Source organism: Pteronotus mesoamericanus, unplaced genomic scaffold, assembly GCF_021234165.1.
Source record: "Pteronotus mesoamericanus isolate MK-2021 breed Mesoamerican mustached bat unplaced genomic scaffold, CSHL_Meso_final scaffold_507, whole genome shotgun sequence".
In the NCBI taxonomy this organism is placed as follows: Eukaryota; Metazoa; Chordata; class Mammalia; order Chiroptera; family Mormoopidae; genus Pteronotus; species Pteronotus mesoamericanus.
In genome coordinates this window covers 10,894,202-10,912,618 of record NW_026555319.1, presented here as the reverse complement: position 1 = coordinate 10,912,618, position 18,417 = coordinate 10,894,202, and the positions used below count along the sequence as shown (strand labels likewise).

The 18,417-nt window shown below is 49.7% G+C and overlaps 1 protein-coding gene across 2 annotated transcripts; it reads right to left on the bottom strand.

Annotated features, from left to right (window-relative positions):
• Positions 1–4,423: 4,423 nt before the first annotated feature.
• On the bottom strand, positions 4,424–18,120 carry MLEC (malectin). Of its 2 annotated transcripts, none has more exons than XM_054594289.1 (5): positions 17,731–18,120; positions 11,964–12,142; positions 11,213–11,389; positions 11,053–11,110; positions 4,424–9,873 (listed from the first exon to the last, which is right to left on the bottom strand). In XM_054594289.1, the coding sequence occupies exons 1-5, from the start codon at positions 17,954–17,956 to the stop codon at positions 9,644–9,646; spliced, it is 870 nt and encodes a 289-aa protein (XP_054450264.1). In that variant the 5' UTR covers positions 17,957–18,120; the 3' UTR covers positions 4,424–9,643. The 2 variants fall into 2 exon arrangements, with proteins under 2 accessions (XP_054450264.1, XP_054450265.1); XM_054594290.1 differs by lacking the exon at positions 17,731–18,120 and adding an exon at positions 12,803–12,977.
• Between the last annotated feature and the right edge of the window lie 297 nt (positions 18,121–18,417).

The window sequence follows — 18,417 nt, the reverse complement described above, 5'->3', positions numbered from 1 at the left end:
CCAGAGTGAAACTCTCCCCTCTCCTCCGTGGTCAGCCTCAAGACTCCCTGGGTCCCTCTCACCTGATGGGAGGAGCTTGGGAGGGGGTGACAGGCCTGGCCTGGTTCCTGGACAAAATCCAAACTTGACTCCGCTCCAATTGCCCAGCCTGGTGGGACAGTAAGTGGCCAAGTTACTACCTAAATGCTGTCCTGTCTTTGAGAGACTACCACTGGGTGGCACTTACCAAATTGTTCAGGGAAATTTTAGCAGATGTATACAAAGAATTGAAGTCTTTCCCTTTGCAAACAACTCTTTTTAAACCACTCAGCAGTGAGTAGTTACTGAAGAATTTTCAAAACGTTTGATATGCTGCTTGACTGTGAATCACCAAGAGGGGGGTTTCTGTAGCAGCCCCTTCCCACTCATTTGCTCACTGGACCTTTTTCCTCAGGCCACCAGGACTAGAGTTGCCTGGACCCCAGCTTTTCTCTTTCTAGGAAAGATAACAAAAGTATTAATCCGTGTACCTGCAATTCCACATCCAGGAACTTAGTCTACATGGAAGCACAAAGATTTTTACTGCAGGACCATTTGTAACATTTAAAAAGTTATCATAAATTACAGTTGTATTCAAGGTGTGTACCTGTTAAAAGAATGAGACTCATCTATATGGACTAGCATGGAGAGATCTCAAAGATATACTAAGAGGGGCAGGAAAACAGAATCCCATTTATTTAAAATAAAAAGCATATATACAGATGTGTATTTGGAACTGCAAAGGAAGGGGTTTAGATATACATGAGAGTGTTCAGCATGGTTCCCTCTAGGAAGGAGAGTATTAGAAGGTTGGAAGGGACTAAAGGGGGATCAGTTCACTTGACACTATTTAGAGCTACTTCTGTACTATTTTATCACAAGCATATGACTGAGGGATGCCTGTGTATTTATGTATGTAAAAAAAATCTTCGGGTCTATTTCTGGAAGGCAGAGGCGAAGCCAAAGCAGCCTTATTTTCTCTTAAAATTAAAAGCAACCTCAATCTCAATCACTTTTTTCTGTTCAAAGAAAAAAATAAATAAATAGTGCCCTCTAAGGAGCTTAGGGCCTGTACTCTCCTTACCCACAAATTGTGGTTAAAAGGAAAAGACTCTGCCTTTAAGAAAACAGAATACACACAAAAAGAGAAAATATATTTATATGTCACTTTTTTAAAAAGGAGTAGGAAAAATTAGGACTGTAACTTCCAATCTTCCTAAGTTATGTCAAAAAGGCTGTTTTTAAAAAAAGGTTTTTTTTATGCAGCACTTAATCATTTGACAACATTGTGGATGACCTGGAAGACAAATCATATACGTTGTAAACTTGTAAATCAAGAAATAAAGATGAAAAAGAATGCAAAAAATAAAACTTTTGAAAAAGTACATATACTAACACCCCATTTGAGGGAAAAAGGAAAACTGAGATTGACCACAGGAAACAATGGCCCAAGGTGCCCACGGGCTGGACCTGGGAGGCCGGGGGGAGAAAGGATGGCATCACTTGTACTGTGGCTGGGTGCTGTGCAAGTCCCTCTCCTCCACCGGTTGTTTGGTCCCTGTAAGAGGTGTGATGGTGCCTGTTTTCCAGGGCAGTCCCAGGCCAGCCAGGCAGCCGGCCTCAGATCGGGCCAGGCAGGTGAGGCCTGCAGCTGGTGCAGCCAAGGTAAGCAAGGTATCAGAGGGCTTTTTCTGCAGAGGCTGGACATTTCAGCCATCCCTCCGCCTGCTGCCCTGCAGGTGGCACACGTGGCACCAGCGACTCCTGGCTGGGACTGCAGGCGTGCCTTGTGGTCTAGGTCTGAGAGCTAATAATCTCCCTAGTGCCCAAGTCACTTCTTTCCCTGGCTGAGGGCTGTTTTGAAAAAGCATGAATTTATTATTTATATCCCACCTGTTTCCAGAAAGGATTTCTGGCATATTCCAAAGTCATATAGCACAAGACTGCTGAGTGAAAATTCATGTAGCCTTGTCAAGGGCAGTACTTCCAAAATTTTAAATGAATATACTGTCTGGTCCAGTAATTCCTTCCTTAACGGAATTCTAAAGAAACACTTGCACATGTGCACAATAAATACGTGTTTAAATATATATCAATGTGTGTATATACAAAAGATGCACATCAAACTTACCTGTATTATCTCCCAGAGATTACAATAGTAGAAATGAGAAAGATGAGTTTTCACATTTTGCATCCCATATAAATTTTTTTCTGAATATACTTACGCATTTTGTACCACTAATTCTTAAAAGGTCACTTTCATTTTCAGAGCAAGAAAAATAGAATAAGCCTCCAGGTAAACGTCACCCAGCATCATCAGTTACCTACACTCAAAAGGTTCCTTTCTAAAAAGGACACGTTGTGGGACGAAGAGCACAGGCTTTGCTCAGTTAGACAGAACTGAGCTCCAGTCCTCAGTCTGTCACTTACCAGCCATGGGACCCTGGGCAGGTCATTTATCCCCTCTGAGCCCCTGCCTCTTCATTTGTAAGTCGGGCTAGTCACACGTCTTCCCTAGGGGTGTGAAGGGGATAAATGACCAATAAAAGCCCCAGGCTGGTGCCAGGGACAGTGTCTCATGAATGGTCATGAAGGCAATGTATTTAAGGGGCCTCTTTCCCCAGGGCCCCTCTGCTGAGGGCCGGCACACTGGGCAGGGAGAAGCCATAGGGCCAGACTGGAAAGTACAGCGACTGAGAAGGATGCTCAGGTCAGAGCTGAGAGGAAACAAGCTGGGGACCAGGCCCTGAGGAAGCAACAGACGGATTCGAGGAGCTGTGAGGGAACCAGGAGAGCATGTTTTAGTACAAGGCCAAAGCCAAAAAGCAAGTGTGGTTATTTTTTCCTAATGCGATTGGCTAGAGACAGACAAAATGCAGTCAATTCTTGGACCAGAGTAGCAGTGAGGTGCCTTTCAACTCAGGTTGCTGGAGAGCAGAGGCAAGCGCGCTCCCAAACCTTCCTGCTCCTCCTCCTCCTCTCCTTGACCCCTCGCCACCGCGACAGCAAGAGCTTTCCAGTAAATGTTGGAAGAATTCATCTCTCTTCCTCTTCGGGGGATGTAGGGCGGGGGGCGGGATGCTAAGTATGAAGAAAGGTCCGACACACCGGCTCCAGCCAACCGGGAGCCTGATTTCCTCAGCGAGATTAAGATCTGGACCCAAGGAGTGGTTTAACCCAACCCCCGGCATCTGGCCCAAGATCTGCTGTCAGACAATTTCCCTGCCTGCAACTCCCTGGAGCAGGGCTTCTTCAGGTCTCTTCCCCAGTTGGCAGCTCACGCAAAGCTACTTGAAATAGCAACAGCTAAGTCTGAATTAGTAAAGAACTCCAGTTATGGGTGGGCTCACGCTAAGAAAGAGGCTCTGTGGGCCTTCTGGCTTATTCGGGCCCTGAGAACAGACTCCATCAACACTGGCCTCATTCTTAGGGCTGAGCACTGAATTCTGCCCTTCAAGGGATAACGGAGGGAGGCAGGCCAAGCTCTTCCTCCGTCTCCCAAAACCAGCAGCCTCCGTTCCTTCCTGGAGAAAGAGCGCAGGTAGGCTCTGGGGCCGTGTCAGAGCATCATGGGGAGGCAGGAGGCAGCAGAGAGCAATGACTAAGAGGAATCTTGAGTACAGTCCCAGCTCTGCCTTCCAGCTGTGTGGCCTTGGGCAAGCAACGTCACCTCTGAAAGGCTAATCCCACCTGGTTTGTTGAAGATCAAACGGGTAACATCTGTAAAAGTGGCGCTTCTGCCTACTCATTCCGAGGACTCAGTGAAGGATATCCATAATTATTCTTCTTTTTACAGCTTTAGAAAGAACAAGGGCTTCGCAGGCAGATAGACTAGGGGCAAGGCCTGGCTTGACCATTCCCTGACTAGCCTGGGATAATCGCCTGAAGCTTTCGGAGTTTCTGTTCCTCCGCTTACAACACGGCAGATAAATTACAGGCGGAAAAAGGCTCCGTGCTCTTTCGGCCGCTCCCCAATGTATACTCAACGCTGGCAACAGACCAGAAAAGGAGAAGGCAGAGAAAACTGCCCCATGGCTTAGCGTGTCCACAGGCTGCGGTGGAAGCTGAGGGAAACACGAGTGGAGGGCCTCAGAGTGCGTCGGTCACGTGAAAGTGGAAACAAAACAAAACGTGTATTTTTCCTTGAATGTACTGTTGGTTGGGCTGGCCAGGCATGGTTTCACAGAGCTTTACTTCCTTAGCCAAACACCCCAGCAAGAAGAAAAGCAAGAGATAGGTGGCTAAATGCACAGGAGTTCCTAGACCCGTCACAGAACCCTGTGCCAGGCGATGCCTGGGTCTGCCTTTTCCCACCCCCCACCTCACCTCTTTGCAATCAAGTTCAAACTCAATCCCAACACAAAGTGTCACTGCAAATTGTTTATTAAAACACAAAGCAATGGACAGTGAAAAACATCCTGATTTTTTTTTTCTTTTTGGTGGGAGTAGGGTGGGGCAGGGAAGGGGTAAGGACAGGTGGAGACAGCCCAGAAGGAGACAGCTCGATCCACCCCTACTGCTTTCCTGGGCCAGCCAGGGTCAAAGCCCCTCGATCGCATCTCACTGTGCCGCTGTAAATGCACGTTGTGGCTACAGAGTTGGTTTCACCTCCGCAGGAAGAGGATGGGAACCTGGAGTAGGAACTACAAAGGGCTACTAAGAACTAGACACTATCCTCCAGTACTTGGTACAGAACAGAGCAGCCAGGACCAATCTGGAGGGGTGGGGTTGGCTCCGCGACAAGCCGGGTGAATGGCTGAAGAGGCTGCCCTGAACTCGGAACGGGCAGCCGGTCCTAGCGCGGGAGAACTTGGCGGAAGAAAAACCCAAGGAGGAAACTAACCCAGGGTCAAATTTCTTTTCATTCCCTGGATCATGACACATCAGGGAAGAAGAGTCAAGGATGTCTCATTCCTGGTTTCACCGTACCATCTCTCCCTGCCAATTCTCCCCTCCCACCTGGCAACTCAGCCCTCCTTTCCTGACAGTTGTCCTTTGGAAAGACGGAAAGCGCACTTCAGTTTGTTATTGTTTCTCCTCAAACTGAAGTAAAGCACTGAAGCTCAAAATAGAGGTGAGAATGGAGCTCTGCTTTGCCTGGTGCTACGTGCCCCCATCTCACAAGACTGCCTGGATGCGAGAGGCGCCAGGCCCTCTCTGCCAACTCCGACAGGCACTACCGTCTCCCTGGCTGCCAGCGCAGTCCTGGCTTCTTGCTTTTATACTCCGGGGGGAGCCCATCCCAAGAGATCCATCCTGCTCTTTTTTCTGCTAACCCAGCCAGTCCCCAAATCATCTGCTCTTATCAAAAAGATTTGGCAACCTAAAGTAGGCTTGCCAAAAGGCAGCTGGGGAAGGACAAACCAGATCGGCAGCAAGCCACCCGTGTACAGAGAGGAAACCCGCCCTCACTAGGCAGCTGACCTGTTGGTGCCAATCTCGTCTTGTAACAAAATGAGGAAACCTAGCCCTCTTGCTCCAGGAGAGGTCTCAGTGCAGGAGTCCCAGCTCAGACTGAAAGGGAAGTATTACTCTTGAGCTCTCTGAAGCTCAAACATTAAGGCTTCTTTGCAATTTTGTTAGAGCTCTTTGATCCCTAATTACAACCTCCCATACAAGAGAAGCAGATTTCTTCTAAGATTTCGGAACAGATCCTAGGTATTACTGGTTGTGCTTCTGCATTATCAGTCACTAAGCCCCAGCCCAGGCTTCCTCTGGAGCCGCGCAGAAGGCGGCCCAAAGCATATCCCTCCGCCATTTTTTAAACAGAAGCATCTGTTAGTCTCCCACTTTGGAAAGCTCAACCGCTCTCCTCAGTCCTTCTGGAGAGGAACGGAGGACAATGTTACATGGTGCCACTTGATGCCATTAAGGCTCCTCAGGGCAAGAAGACACTTGAATTAGGTCAGAGCTGGCCAGCAAAGGGAAGGGGGAAGAAGGGACAGGGAAGCAGCCCCATGGCAGGGACTGAAAGAAAGACGCCTGCCCAGACCTGAATCAGAGGGAATGCCCACCCCGGCTCAGAGCAGGAGCGGAAAAGGCACGGTGCTGACCCAGCGGGTCCTTCCCCGACCCCCAGGGAGGTAGGGAGCCTGCTGATTCCTTCCCTGGGCTTCTCAAGGTGGGTCATTTTCTAGGGAAAGGTATGTAAGTGCTACAAGAGGGAATATACTGCTGCTGTGTTCTGACTTTCGGCTGAGGCCATGGCCAGGCCTTCCCAGGAGAGGGCAGAAGCAGAGTAAGAAGGAAGAGAAATTCCTTAAAACGGAAGCTTCTTCAAAAAGATAAAGTCAAATCACAATTCTGAAACTGGATTACACAGTTCCCAGGCACAGAAAGAGGAAGGTAAACTCAACTCAAACTTAGCCCCACCTCTTACAAGCCTAAGTGACTTCTTACATGAGCCCCGACTTCAGGCCGGTATCTCTTAGGCAAACAGGAACGAGAGTAAGATCATTCTCTCAAACCAACAGGCGGCCCCGCAGGCCGCGTGGCCCTCCCGGGAGTCTAACAGCACTGCCCCTCGAAGATGCCCATCTTTCAAGTCATGAGAACTCAAGGTATCCACTGAGCAGCTTCTCCTTAATAGCGGAAATTTTTCCAAAGAATGGATCTAGTTTAGGGGACATGGGTCCCACAGATTGTTTCCTGGCACAATGATTCGGCACAAGAGAAGCCCAGAAAACTCCCATTAGAGGCCTGCCGGCCCTTGGCCCAGATCAGAGCGATGCTGCAGGCTCTCTGGCCATCTTCTACAGACATCTTTGCGTGGCCGGCCAAAACAACGGAAGCCACGCTTCTGGCAAAGGGAGTTCCACCTTGGCTGTCTGCTCTTAGCTTTGGCTAGCTGGGCTCAGGGAGGCCTAAAAATTAAAAAGCCCAAGACAGAACATGGATCCAGTAGAGAAGTCCAGGCCTCTGCTTCCCCGCCCCCAACTGCCATCGCTCATCACCCCCCAACCCTAACAGACCGCCTACAGCACAGGCTCTCAGCCCTAGCGCTAGCTCAGAATACAGGCATGGGAAGAAACAGTGCAAAAAGCAAAAGATGAACTACAGAGTAATTCTTAGCCCACACAATACAAAAATAAAAATAGAGTGCCCCATCCCACCCCTTTAACCTAAACTTCACGTACCTCTATCTTCTTGGGGGGGTTAGGGGGGAAAGCTTTCAAGTTCAGCATCATGAGCCAGCTGTGACCAGCCCTTGGCCCAGGGGACTCTACCCCAGCCCCCACCATTTCTTCCTGTTACCTCATTTCCCCTTTGGTTTTTGTCAGTCATAGAAAGATGTTCCTTCCTTTCAGACACGACCAAAGAGGAAAGTGCCCATCCCTGTCCCCGAGCTCAGGGGAAAAGGGTGGGCTTGGAAACAGAGGCAGAAGCAGGGCTGCTTGGCTTACAGTACCACTAGGAAATGGCCCCAGGAGCCAGGGCTTCCTTCTGAGGCTCTGAGTCACTGAAGGGATGCGCTGAGGCGAGGAGGCGGGGACCCCTCCTTCCTCAGTGAGACCCAGGCAAACTAACAGGGCAGAATAGAGGCAACAAGCCTGCCTTCCTCGGCTGGCCAACCATGCCGGCAGTAGCCCGCAGCTCTGGGGGGTTGTGAAGGAATGGGATTTGATGGAATGGGGACTGAAGCCACTGTCAGAAGCCCAAGTAATAGTCGGGATGTCCGCTGCCCCAGGCCGGTGGTCCCAGGACCAAGGCTATCAGAAGCCGTCCTTTAAAAGCAGGGAGCTTTGTGGAGCACTCCACATTCCCAACTGCAGCCTTAGGCCACAACCGTCCAGCTGCCTGACTCAATACCCTGGTACTGAGGCCGAAGTCACAGCTAAAATAAAGGGCTACAACTGTCAGAGGACGAAATGCTGGCCTGGGTTCACTCATTAAAAGCCGAAACCCAGGATGTGAGCCCTAGGGCTACTTCCTTTGTCACATAATAAGTAGTTCAAATAGATGCAGCTCTTTAAAATACATATCCAAAAAAGATGAACCCAAGATTAAACGTATTCCTTAAAAAAACTGCCTTGGCCTGAGATTTCTTTTGCTGCTCGGACCCAAGCAGAAGCCAGTCCTGCTGCCTTCCATCGACAACACTCCTTACAGCTGGGAAAAAGATGACAGTGACAGAGAGCAGGGAAGCAGGGAAGCTTCATTTCCTACAGAAATCTTTCCAAGGAATTCAAGATGGACACTTAGATGCTAAGGTTGGCTGCAGAGCCACCAGGACGATGGCTTGACTGGAAATCTTTCGGCCCTGTCACGCCAAGAACCCGACTGCTACTTGGAAAGCAAATGAAAGGACAGAGGGGCATACTACTGAGATTGGTGAGCAGTGTCCCTGCGCCAGATACAGACCATCAGTTTCTTGGGACAGCTCTGGGCATAACCCAAAACTGGCTGAACTGTGACATAAAAGGACAGAGGAATCGATGAACATCGGATACTAGACATTCTAAACAGTGGTCAGTCACTTAGTAGGGCTCAGGTCTCTGAGGTTGCTCTTAAGTTATGCTTACACAAGCCTTTTCTAATCCAAAGACCAGAAGAGACTCTTAAGGTCAAGTGTTCTGCTGCTGCAGGCTGGAAAGCATCTCTGTCCCCTGGCAGCAAGGCCCTGCAAAGGGGCCAGTAAAAGAACTGCTGGGTCAGGTCTTCCTGGCCGCTGGCTCAGAGATCCAGGGAGGGAGGTACCATCGAGGTGAAGTGGTAGATGATAAGACACTCAGGCAGGGGGAATCCCAAGTCCTCATGTCTTCTTCCCTTGGCAATAATTTAGTGAGATGGCTGAGAGAGAATTCAAACGAGCCAGATGAAGAAACAACCAAAAATTTTGAGAGAGAGAGAGAGAGAGAAGTAATTAAGTCCCCAACAGGCACTGAAATCAAAATGATTTGTTGTGGTAATAAGTCAGAGGCAATTTGAGGACCTGACATAAACTAATCGTCTTGGATACCAGACAGCCCTCTAACTGGCCCCTGTCAGGGAGACAAGCGACGATAAAGCTCAAACAGTAAGGTGGAACCATCAACGGGCTAAAACCAGAAAGGCTTCCAAGTAAGAAAGTATATACTTTTCTTTCTTTTTAAAATTCCCTTCTGTTTTCATCTTTATCATACGAAGTACACATCTTCACACACACACAAACCACACACACTGTCAAGCCCAGGATATCTGGAAACATATCTGGACACAACTTCGGGACACACCTGGCTCCCAGTGCTGGTCTTCTCAGGTAAGAAGATGACCTTGTCCCTGCTGATAGTGTCAAGCCTAAAAAAAGGGGTCTGCTCCAAGCTCAGAGTCCTTCCCACCAGGTAAACCGAAGAGGCTCCTTGAACAGGCAGGACCCGTTTACCCGAGGTACCTTAGAGAGGAGAGGGCTGGCCGGGGGCCAGCCGCACGGAGAGGCCCAGGGCTGCAGCAGGCTCGGGGCCAGGTGGTGGCGAAAGAGGGCTGCTCTCTACTCACTCTGCCTCTTTTGATCTCCTTTAATTTTTTTGTGGTGTTTTTAGTTTGTTTGTTTGCTTGCATTAATCACCGTCAAAAATATAGAAACCAAACCAACATGTTTGGTTTCTTTCCCACACCCCTCCACCCTACACAGGATGGTAATCTGTTCTCATAACCGGCAGAGGCAGAAGAGGGTTGGAATGAAGACTCCGAAGGCCACCAGGATGGGAAACATGAGGCTGCTGTTGTCCGAGGCATAGGGGTTGGGCGTGCGGGGGCCGGACTGCACGCGGTTCTTATTGGTCTGTCTTTTCATATTAGATCCTTCATCATATTCTTCTTCTTCTTCTTCCTCTTCTTTCTTCTCCAGTCCTGGATGAGGCTGCAGCTTCGGTACATCTGACACAAGAAAGACGACACCTTTTAATAAGACCCACAGCTTTTAAGGGAGACCCATAAGAGCAGTAAATGAGTCACAATAAAGAGATACTATGACCTAACCAGGATCCACAGGAAGGAGAAGAAGTAGCAGAAAGAGTTTCTGGCCGAAAGAACTGCAGATTCTGAAAAACATTAGCCTTCTTTAGATTTAACTAAAAAGTAGTAAAAGTCCTGCACACAAGGAGGGTCACTATCTCCCCTTACCAGTCCTAGTTCTCCAGGTCCCCGAGAGGGCATGTTGGACGGGGACAATAACACAAGGTGCAAACTTAACCTTTTCAAATCCCTCCTCCTCCCTGCCATAACCCCTTATTCTCTTTCGATTCACAAAGCAGCTGAGGCAAAGCTGACCCGCCGAGCTCTGGGTTCTCACACATGCGACCCTACCCTCTTCTGTCTCCTCCTTAAGGACTCGAGCTGTTGGCTGCAAGACATCCTCCTGGATGTCACCATGTCAACACGTGGGGGACATCAAGACAACAGGATGAGACACTTGGTGCCATCAGGATGAGTTGGGGAAAGGTTCAGAGGTGGACTGGGGAGAAAAGTCACTAAGACGCTAGCTTTCTCGGCAAAATCCGCCTGGGAAGCTGGCAGCCGGCACAACCTCAGCCCTGAGAAAGAAACATACCCTGACCCGAGGCTGGATCCCGAGGACAAGGAGACATTAATAAATGAACTTCTGCCCAGTGCAGCTTGGCAACACTGGAACCTCGGGGCACCCCGAAACAATGAGGAACTCCTCCTTTTACTCCCCTTCCCCCTTCCTCCCATGAATAGATATCAAAGAAACAGAATAAGGACAAGTTTTAGGCAATTCCAAACGACTACAAGGGTTGGGGCACACCAGTAGGAACCATTATTAACCACAATTTACAAGGAAGTTAAAGGAATTCATCCAGAACCAAACAGCTGACTAAATGGCAGCAACGAAATCTAAACACAGATCTTGCACCAAAGCTTACACCTAGCGCGGTGCTGCACTCCGCTCCCCTCCCCCACCCACTGACCCTGGAGCCCCCACAGCTTGGCTTTAAGTAATAGTTTTCAAAATAGCAAGCAGCTAAATTATCCCCCAAAGGTTTCCTCAACCGCATCCTTCAGCCCAAGTCCAAAAGCAGATCAAAAACAACTCACCGTCCACCGTCCCAGCCATGATGTAGAGCGCACAGACTTTGGGATTGTCGTAGTACCCCTAGGAAGTGGGAGACAGCGGTCAGCCCTGCGGGGCAGCAAAGGCCCCCGCCCCACGCCTATGAGCTCCTCCTCAGTGGTGGGGGCACAACAGGAGTGCTACCTTGACAAACTCGATGTAGAGTTTCCCCGTGAAGGTGGACACCTCTCCCTGGACGCTCAGCTTCCCTTTTCTGATGCTCATCGGGATGATTTCATCATGAGCTGTGCTGTGCCCAACACGATCAAAGATATCCAAGTCCTTTACCACGACATGGCCGTTCAGTCGCACGTCGAATACCTTCCAGGATGGAAAAAAAGGAGGCAACGTCAAACCCATCAGCTTCATGCCCTTTCAGCAGCCAGACAACACACACCTGCCTGGGCTTCAAGTTCAAACATAACTGACGGAATAACAGGGCTGGACATGCTCTGGGGTCGCTGGAATCCTTTACCTGAGCCACACCAAGTCCATGTCCCTTCACTGTCAAGGAGGCCTCATACTGGCCTTAGGGAACACAAAATACAAACAAAGAAGTTCAGTATGGAAAGAGGGAAGTCCACAGGAAGGGACAGGGAAAGGACAAGGCTAACAATAAGAAGGCGCTGACACCAAGGAGAAGGGTAACCTGAAAGGCCTTCACCGGGCCGGCTCGCTGCCAGGAGCCTTCTGCCACCTGCCCCGTGGAAGTGCAGCCTCATGCACGATGGAACACGGCTTCTCTAGGGGCAAAAGGAACCCAGCTTGCCCCTCAAAGCTTGTGGGCTCTCCCCTCCCAGGGAGGCCTGTACACTCTCTGGCCCATCACGGAGGACTATCCAAGAGTGGCGATGTCTCACTGGTCAAGTGGGAGGGGACACTGACCAGGCCTCACCTTCTGCTGGGACTGTGCAAAGTAGACCTCAGCAAACTTCAACACCAGCACATAGTCCCCCTCCTCCTTGATGGGCACTTCGTAGCCAAAGGTCTCCTCGTTGTACCGCTCTGTTTGATACAGGATCTGGTCCTCGGGGTTGGAACGGAGGATTGGCAGTTTCATGCCATAGTCAGAGGCTGGGGACAAAAGACAAAGAGAAATCACACCAGAGGCAAAACAGAAGAGCAGAGACCCCAGAATCGCCAGAGGCATTTCCAGGGCAATGCTAATAACCCTCCAGTGGAGGGGCCAACCCCTTTGCGCCTGGCTCCAGACAGACTAGACACAAAGGCAAGGAAGCCATTACTACGCCAGAGTGAAAAAAAGAAGGAGACCAAACCCTAAGAGCCCCAATAGCTCCCTGCAACCCTCATAGAGGGATTTTCTGAAAGTTTTTCTTTCAGAAATTCCTTTTTCAACTGTGAAGAGAGTGGTGGGAAGAGAACAGGTCTAAGTCATTATCAGAACAAAGCACTGCGCTCCAGCTGCCTGGTTCCCTGCGAGGGGCACTTCAGAGGAACCTCGCAAAGCAAGGGGGTCACAGGGAACTCTGCGAGACGACTAAGTTCAAAGACTGCTTTTTTCTTATTCAGAAAAGCTACGCGTCTAGAAAACAGGATATCTGCTAGGAAAGTCATTCTTCCTTGTCTTTACCACAAATAAGTCACCAGCTTTAGTTGCTTTTTATGATTTTTCATTGAAAAAATTGGAAGGCTAGTTAAAAGGGTGTGATGCTCTCCAATTTCCTATAGATCCAAGCACCTTACTTCCCACGGACTCACAAAATTCAGCCTCACCTACTTTCTTGAACATTCTCCCAGTGAAACGAAAAGAAGAAAGAAAATTCCTCCTGTTCCTCCAGCACGGTCCCTGGACGTCTGTAGGCACTTGACGTGACCTGTGGGCCCTGCCAATGGCAGCAAAGCAGCGAAGCCACGCGCCCCTCGCCACAGGGCTACAGCCCTCCCAGCCGAGGTGGAGAAGCTGCCAAGGCCCTATTGGCACCTCTGGCTTAAGATGACCAAGCTCTGGGGCAGCGGGCCTCCCACCTCACAGAGGGACGGGGGTAAGGCAGGGTGGAAGTAAAAGGATACTCACCCCGGGTCAGTATCGGCACAGCCAAAAACCTCCCCTGCTCCCAGACCTCCCCCAAACTTGGCAGGAGACGATACAGTATCATGTGCGTCTTCCCCCAACCTAACAAACTAACCTGGGGTCTCTCAAGTGTAAGACCCTACACTCCAGCCCCAGAGGTGAAGAGTTGCGCTCCCTTCTCCGGGGAGTAGCCTCTCCGACTCCTTCACCCCGTAAATACAACGAGGCTCTCAGGTGCCCCACAAACCTACTTTCCAAACTACTGACTAAACAGTGATCTCGGCACACAGGCCTGGTCTCTCCTCCGGCTTAGAAGGAAGATTTCAAGGCCACCTTCCCGTCTCACACAGTGACTCTGGCGCCATGTGGCCCCTAGGTCCCTTGGGAGATGCCTAAGAGTGACCACCCCTGCGCATTATCTTCTGAATCACCAAAACTCCAAGAGAGAATCTGGAGATAAAAAAAGTAACTGAAAGACCCAAAGGCTAAGGTCAAACCCACAAAAAAATAAACATAACTATTAACAGTTCCTGTAAGTGAACAGGAGCCTGAGATCAGATGCACTAATGAGACAATGTAACAGGAAACGCACTGCACTTGTGTCTTCAGACATTTCTTTTTCCTAGTTCTCCTCAAGAAATCAAAGAGGAGCAGCTGAGTCGCACTACAAAGGATGTACTGCTAACATGCCGCAGGCTCTTTCCCCGGCTCATGTGACAGTACGCTGGGGTATAAACCTATCAAGATGAAAAGACTGCTATTTTTCATTCGACTGAGTTCTAAGAACTTCCTTCTTCTACGAGGACCGTGATCCTTACAAAGTTGGAACATTAACTAGATTTGCTTTTTAGATACACAGAAAATTTTGTGCATGTGTGGGGAATCATGGCTTTTCTTTTTTGTTTTTCCCCTTGCCAAGTGGAAAAAGTGAGAAACTGACAGTAATGTAATCTCTGGCAGTCTCAGTTCCACAACCAAGGAAACAGGCATGTGAACAAAAAAACGACTTAATAACCTTGGAAATTACCTTCAAATATTTTCCCTTTAAAGCTCAAGTGGCCTTCCCAAGAGGTACGCCACATGCAAAGCTGAATTTGTCCAAGTCCCAAGAGATACAGCAGCAAAAAGGATTTTTTTCTTCCCTCCTTTGCCTTTATGTAGCCACAGCGAAACAGATTTCTCTAAAATACAGCGAAGTGTACAGAGCACACACTGAAGTTGGCACATTACAGCTCAGATAGCACAAAGGAAGGGCCAAAGGGCCTACATTTATCCGCAGCTCCTTAGCCCTAGACAATGCAGGAGCCAGCCCAGGTTTTAGAGTGACACAGACGAGGATTTGAGTCCTGTACTGTGGGATTCAGAACAAGTTATTTTCTCAGGCTGTTTTCTCACCTGTAAAATGGGGATATCACCTACCTAGATTCTCTGTGAACTTCTGCTACTTGGAGGACATGCAAATGAAGCCTGTATCTTAGGTGACAGTATTGGGACAGGATTCTACACAGATTCTGTGTCTTAAGCAAACCAGAGGTATCCTATCTTTCAAGCTCTTCCCTCACCAAGGCAAAATCCTTCCTCAGCCAAAGGGAAGGCTGCCCAGAAAAGGGTCTTCCTCAGGCCCACAGAATTAGTAATCGGAAAGGCTCAGGCCCCTAGCCAGCTTTCTTCCCTCCTGCAACCCTGTTCTGCCCTACTTTTAATCCCATGTAAAAGATCAAGCAAAGAGAGACACTTTAACCTGCTCTGGACAGCAGAGTTTTCAGATTCATATCACTGATTTATAAAGCGTGTGAAGTTTTATTGAGAAGAAAAATAAAGCTCAGAGAGATAAAGAAGTTCTTCAAGGTAATACAAATGATTAGCAGATATCTTTCTATGAAGAAGAAATAGCCTCTCCTAAAACCAAGCCGAGCACTATGCCCTCAGGCCAAATAACCAGGTCTTCCCTTCCTTAGAATCAAGAGAAACCCAGAAGGGGCAAATTACAAAGAACCCAGAACATGCAGCATGCCAAAATCCCAAACTGAGCGCCTCTGAATCACTCTGTGAAACTGCACTTTCATCTTTTGGAGCATGCGGGTTGTAGAGCTTTTCCCAGGCTGTCGGTGTTTCCTATGACACACACTCTCAAGGCAGAAATGAAGTTCAATAAACATCATGAAGTGCTTTTGAAAGCAAAAGGCACTAGGTGCCCTGGGCCACTCACAGTTATATGAATGCTGAACTATAAAGACGCCACAGAGAAACAGCAAGTTCAAGAGGAGGCCAAATCCTTATCTGGATTAACTTGGCAACAAATACCTGAATTCATTCAACATAGAATGAACTTTCTTTAGCATGCTGGAAACAGTATCACAGGCATGTGGGAAAAGATATAAGCATAGAGCTCCCACTGCAATCATTGTGAATAGCTACATGAGGCACAGGTCTCCAAATAGCCGGCACGCCCTTATCCAAACAGTGCTGGAGAAGGAAAGCTGTTCGAACAGCTGTGCTTCCCTGGGTGGTGCCGCCCTCCTGAGCACAGAAGAAACTAGGGAGCTGTCTCCTGAGAGTGCAAGCTTAATCACACCTCGGCCCCGGGCCTAAAGCCAGCAAAATGCTACTCTCAGGCACCCAGAAGTACAATATTGCAACAGGCTGGTCCAAGCTGCATCGGAGAAGCATCTTCCACTCCACATCCATGTCTTCATACTGCTACAATTTCAACCCAAATCGACAGGCTGGAGCAGGACTCTGTCAACAGACTACCTCAGAGGCCAGGGCCCGAGGTAGGACTCTAATACGCATGAGCTTTGGTAGGTTTCATATAATTTTACTTGTTACAATAAACTCCAAAGGAACTGCAACCATGAACCAATAACCCAAGGACAAGGAGCCTGGTGATTGCTGATCAGGTCAAAAAAAAAAAAAAAAGGAAGGAAGGAAGGAAAGAAGGAAGGAAGGAAGGAAGGAAGGAAGGGAGGGAGGGAGGGAGGGAGGGAGGGAGGGAGGGAGGGAGGGAGGGAGGGAGGGAAAAAAAACACCACCTGTACCAGCAAATTAAAACCAGAAGTTCTGAATAAGGGGAGTAGCTGAGAACCAAAACTGTGTGGTCCTAACTTCCTCCTCTGCAAAACGGACCTAAAAGCCTGATATCCGCTTAAATGAAAGGAACCATCTGCACACTGTCCTCACCACAGCTATCTCAGGAGGCAAAGTCCACAAACGGTTGGTCTCTAATTTCCTCAAGGGCCCATACCCACGAAAAGGGTCCGGATGGAGATAGCTGGGACCTACTGCTAGGAAGTCTGGCTTTGGCGGCTGTTACAGCTGCTAAAGGCTGGGGCCCTGACTCAGCTGAACCCAGGCTACTGAGACCTACATGCCAGGGCTAAATAAATTCCAAGGCAAACACAGAACTCAAAAAAACAGCCCTGTGTCCCAACGCTCTCACATATAAGTAAGCCATAAACTCCCTAACACATAGTCAACCCCAAGACACTGCAATTAACTTGGAATAACTAAGTTAAATACTTTAGTCAAGACAAGAGCCAAATCTGGGCATCGTGGAAAAAGAGTGTGAGAAAGTCTGTCTCCTAGTTTTCTGGCAATGGCACATTGCCAGTTTTTCAGCCTCTGAACCCAGCATACAGCATAAATCTTCCAACGCATGAAGCAAGGGACTCCTTCTTAAACCTATTTTCCAATCCTACTTACAGAAGAAACAGAGTCTAGAGCAGATTTTCCCAAACAGTGGTGTGGTCTAGGGATGACTTATATCAGAAGCCTCTGGTACAGAAACCTGGGTTTAATTTCTTAGGTCTGGGGTTTGCATTTTTAACCAGATCTCCTGGCAATTCTTCCACCAACTTGGAGAGAACTGTGCAGCTCTGTAAAAACCGCTATTGCTCAATCAGTTAAGTCAAAATCATTTTTCTCATAAGCTGGAATCATACCTCTCTGGATCACTTAGGGTAAGTTCTACACTCTCAAAATATTCAGAACTTACACTGGCTGACCCAAATGACACACCACCAGACTCGAGTGCACGATGGTTTCTATATAACCATCCTCTGGGGGCGGCCTGCAACTTCTACTTTTAAACACACACAGCCCTCGCTCCAAAGCGGGGCGGGGAAAGGATGCTGCAATCAAACTTTTCTGGCCCATCCTCTTCGAAGATTCCTTTCTATTCTGGCTAAGTATCAAGCCCCACTCCTTCAGAACGAGTAAGGAAAGCGTCTAATGTCTGGGGTCCGCAGGATCCTACCAGGAACTGACTTGATCGGAGAGAACCACCCGGGCCAGGGACACCGGTAACCGACAACCGTGAGGCCCCGAGGTGACAATAGGCCGCCCTCGTTTTTACTTTTCTCCCAGCTCGGGTGGAGGCGAGGGGTTAAGCAAAAGGCAGGATGCGAGGTCCCACTATAACTTCTCGCCAACTCTGCCTCAATGGCTCTTGATAGCTTCTCGAGCCAGTGCGAGGCTCTTAGCTATGACCGGGTCCCTACTGGAAACTGCAGAAACTTCGCTCCAGAGACGCGGCCCCAGGGTCAAGGAAGGGGGTCGGGGCCGCAGCCCTTAGCTGGCTGCGCCCAGCACGGCAGGCCTGGGATCCCGCGGCTCCGCGAGGGGCTCTCACCTCGGCCCACCCGGCCTTCCAAAGGGTCCTTGCGGAAGTGGATCCCGTGCACGTCCACATGCGCCTCACCGCCCGCGTTGACGGCCCAAATTACGCTCTCGGGCAGCCCGGCTCCCACCAAGCCAACCATGCCGAGCCCCGGCCCGCTGAACGCCGGCAGCAGCAGCGGCAGCAGCAGTCGCAGGAGTGCCACAGCGGCTCCCTCAACCGCCCGGGCCCCTAGCATGGCGGCCACCAAAGCGGGGGCAGCCTCCTCCAACCGTCGTTCTCAACCGGCCTCCAGGCCGCCCTGGACTCAGAGAAACAGCGCCACGGGCCGCTCTACCTCACCCGCCGGGGACATGTCGATCTCAGGCCTCCGTCTCAACGACCGCTACCACCTCCCACCTCGGGAACAACCTACCCCGTCGCCCAGCCCCCAGCCACGACCTGCAGCCAGTCAGAACCCGGTCCTCATTAATTAGCCAACACCTTGCCGGGAGTCGCCCTCCCATTGGCTGTCAGGAGCGGGGGAGGGCGTGGCTACTCCCAGGCGCCAACCCAACCGCGGGGCCCGAGAGGGAACGCGCGCAGAGGTTCGGAGTTCGGCTGAAATGGTGGTTCAGTACGGAAGTGGCGGGGTGCAGCGCCCATGCGGCCCCGGAATCTCGTAGCTGAATGGGAAAGGTGGCCGAGGGAGGAACGTTT

Excerpts from the sequence above, each read along its gene's own strand:
- MLEC (XM_054594289.1), bottom strand. The coding sequence starts at position 17,956 with ATGCTAGGGGCCCGGGCGGTTGAGGGAGCCGCTGTGGCACTCCTGCGA. Across the intron at positions 11,111-11,212 it reads TCTACATCGAGTTTGTCAAG|GGGTACTACGACAATCCCAA; the intron begins GTAGCACTCCTG and ends CCCACTTCCTAG. Across the intron at positions 9,874-11,052 it reads CATGGCTGGGACGGTGGACG|ATGTACCGAAGCTGCAGCCT; the intron begins GTGAGTTGTTTT and ends TTCTTGTGTCAG.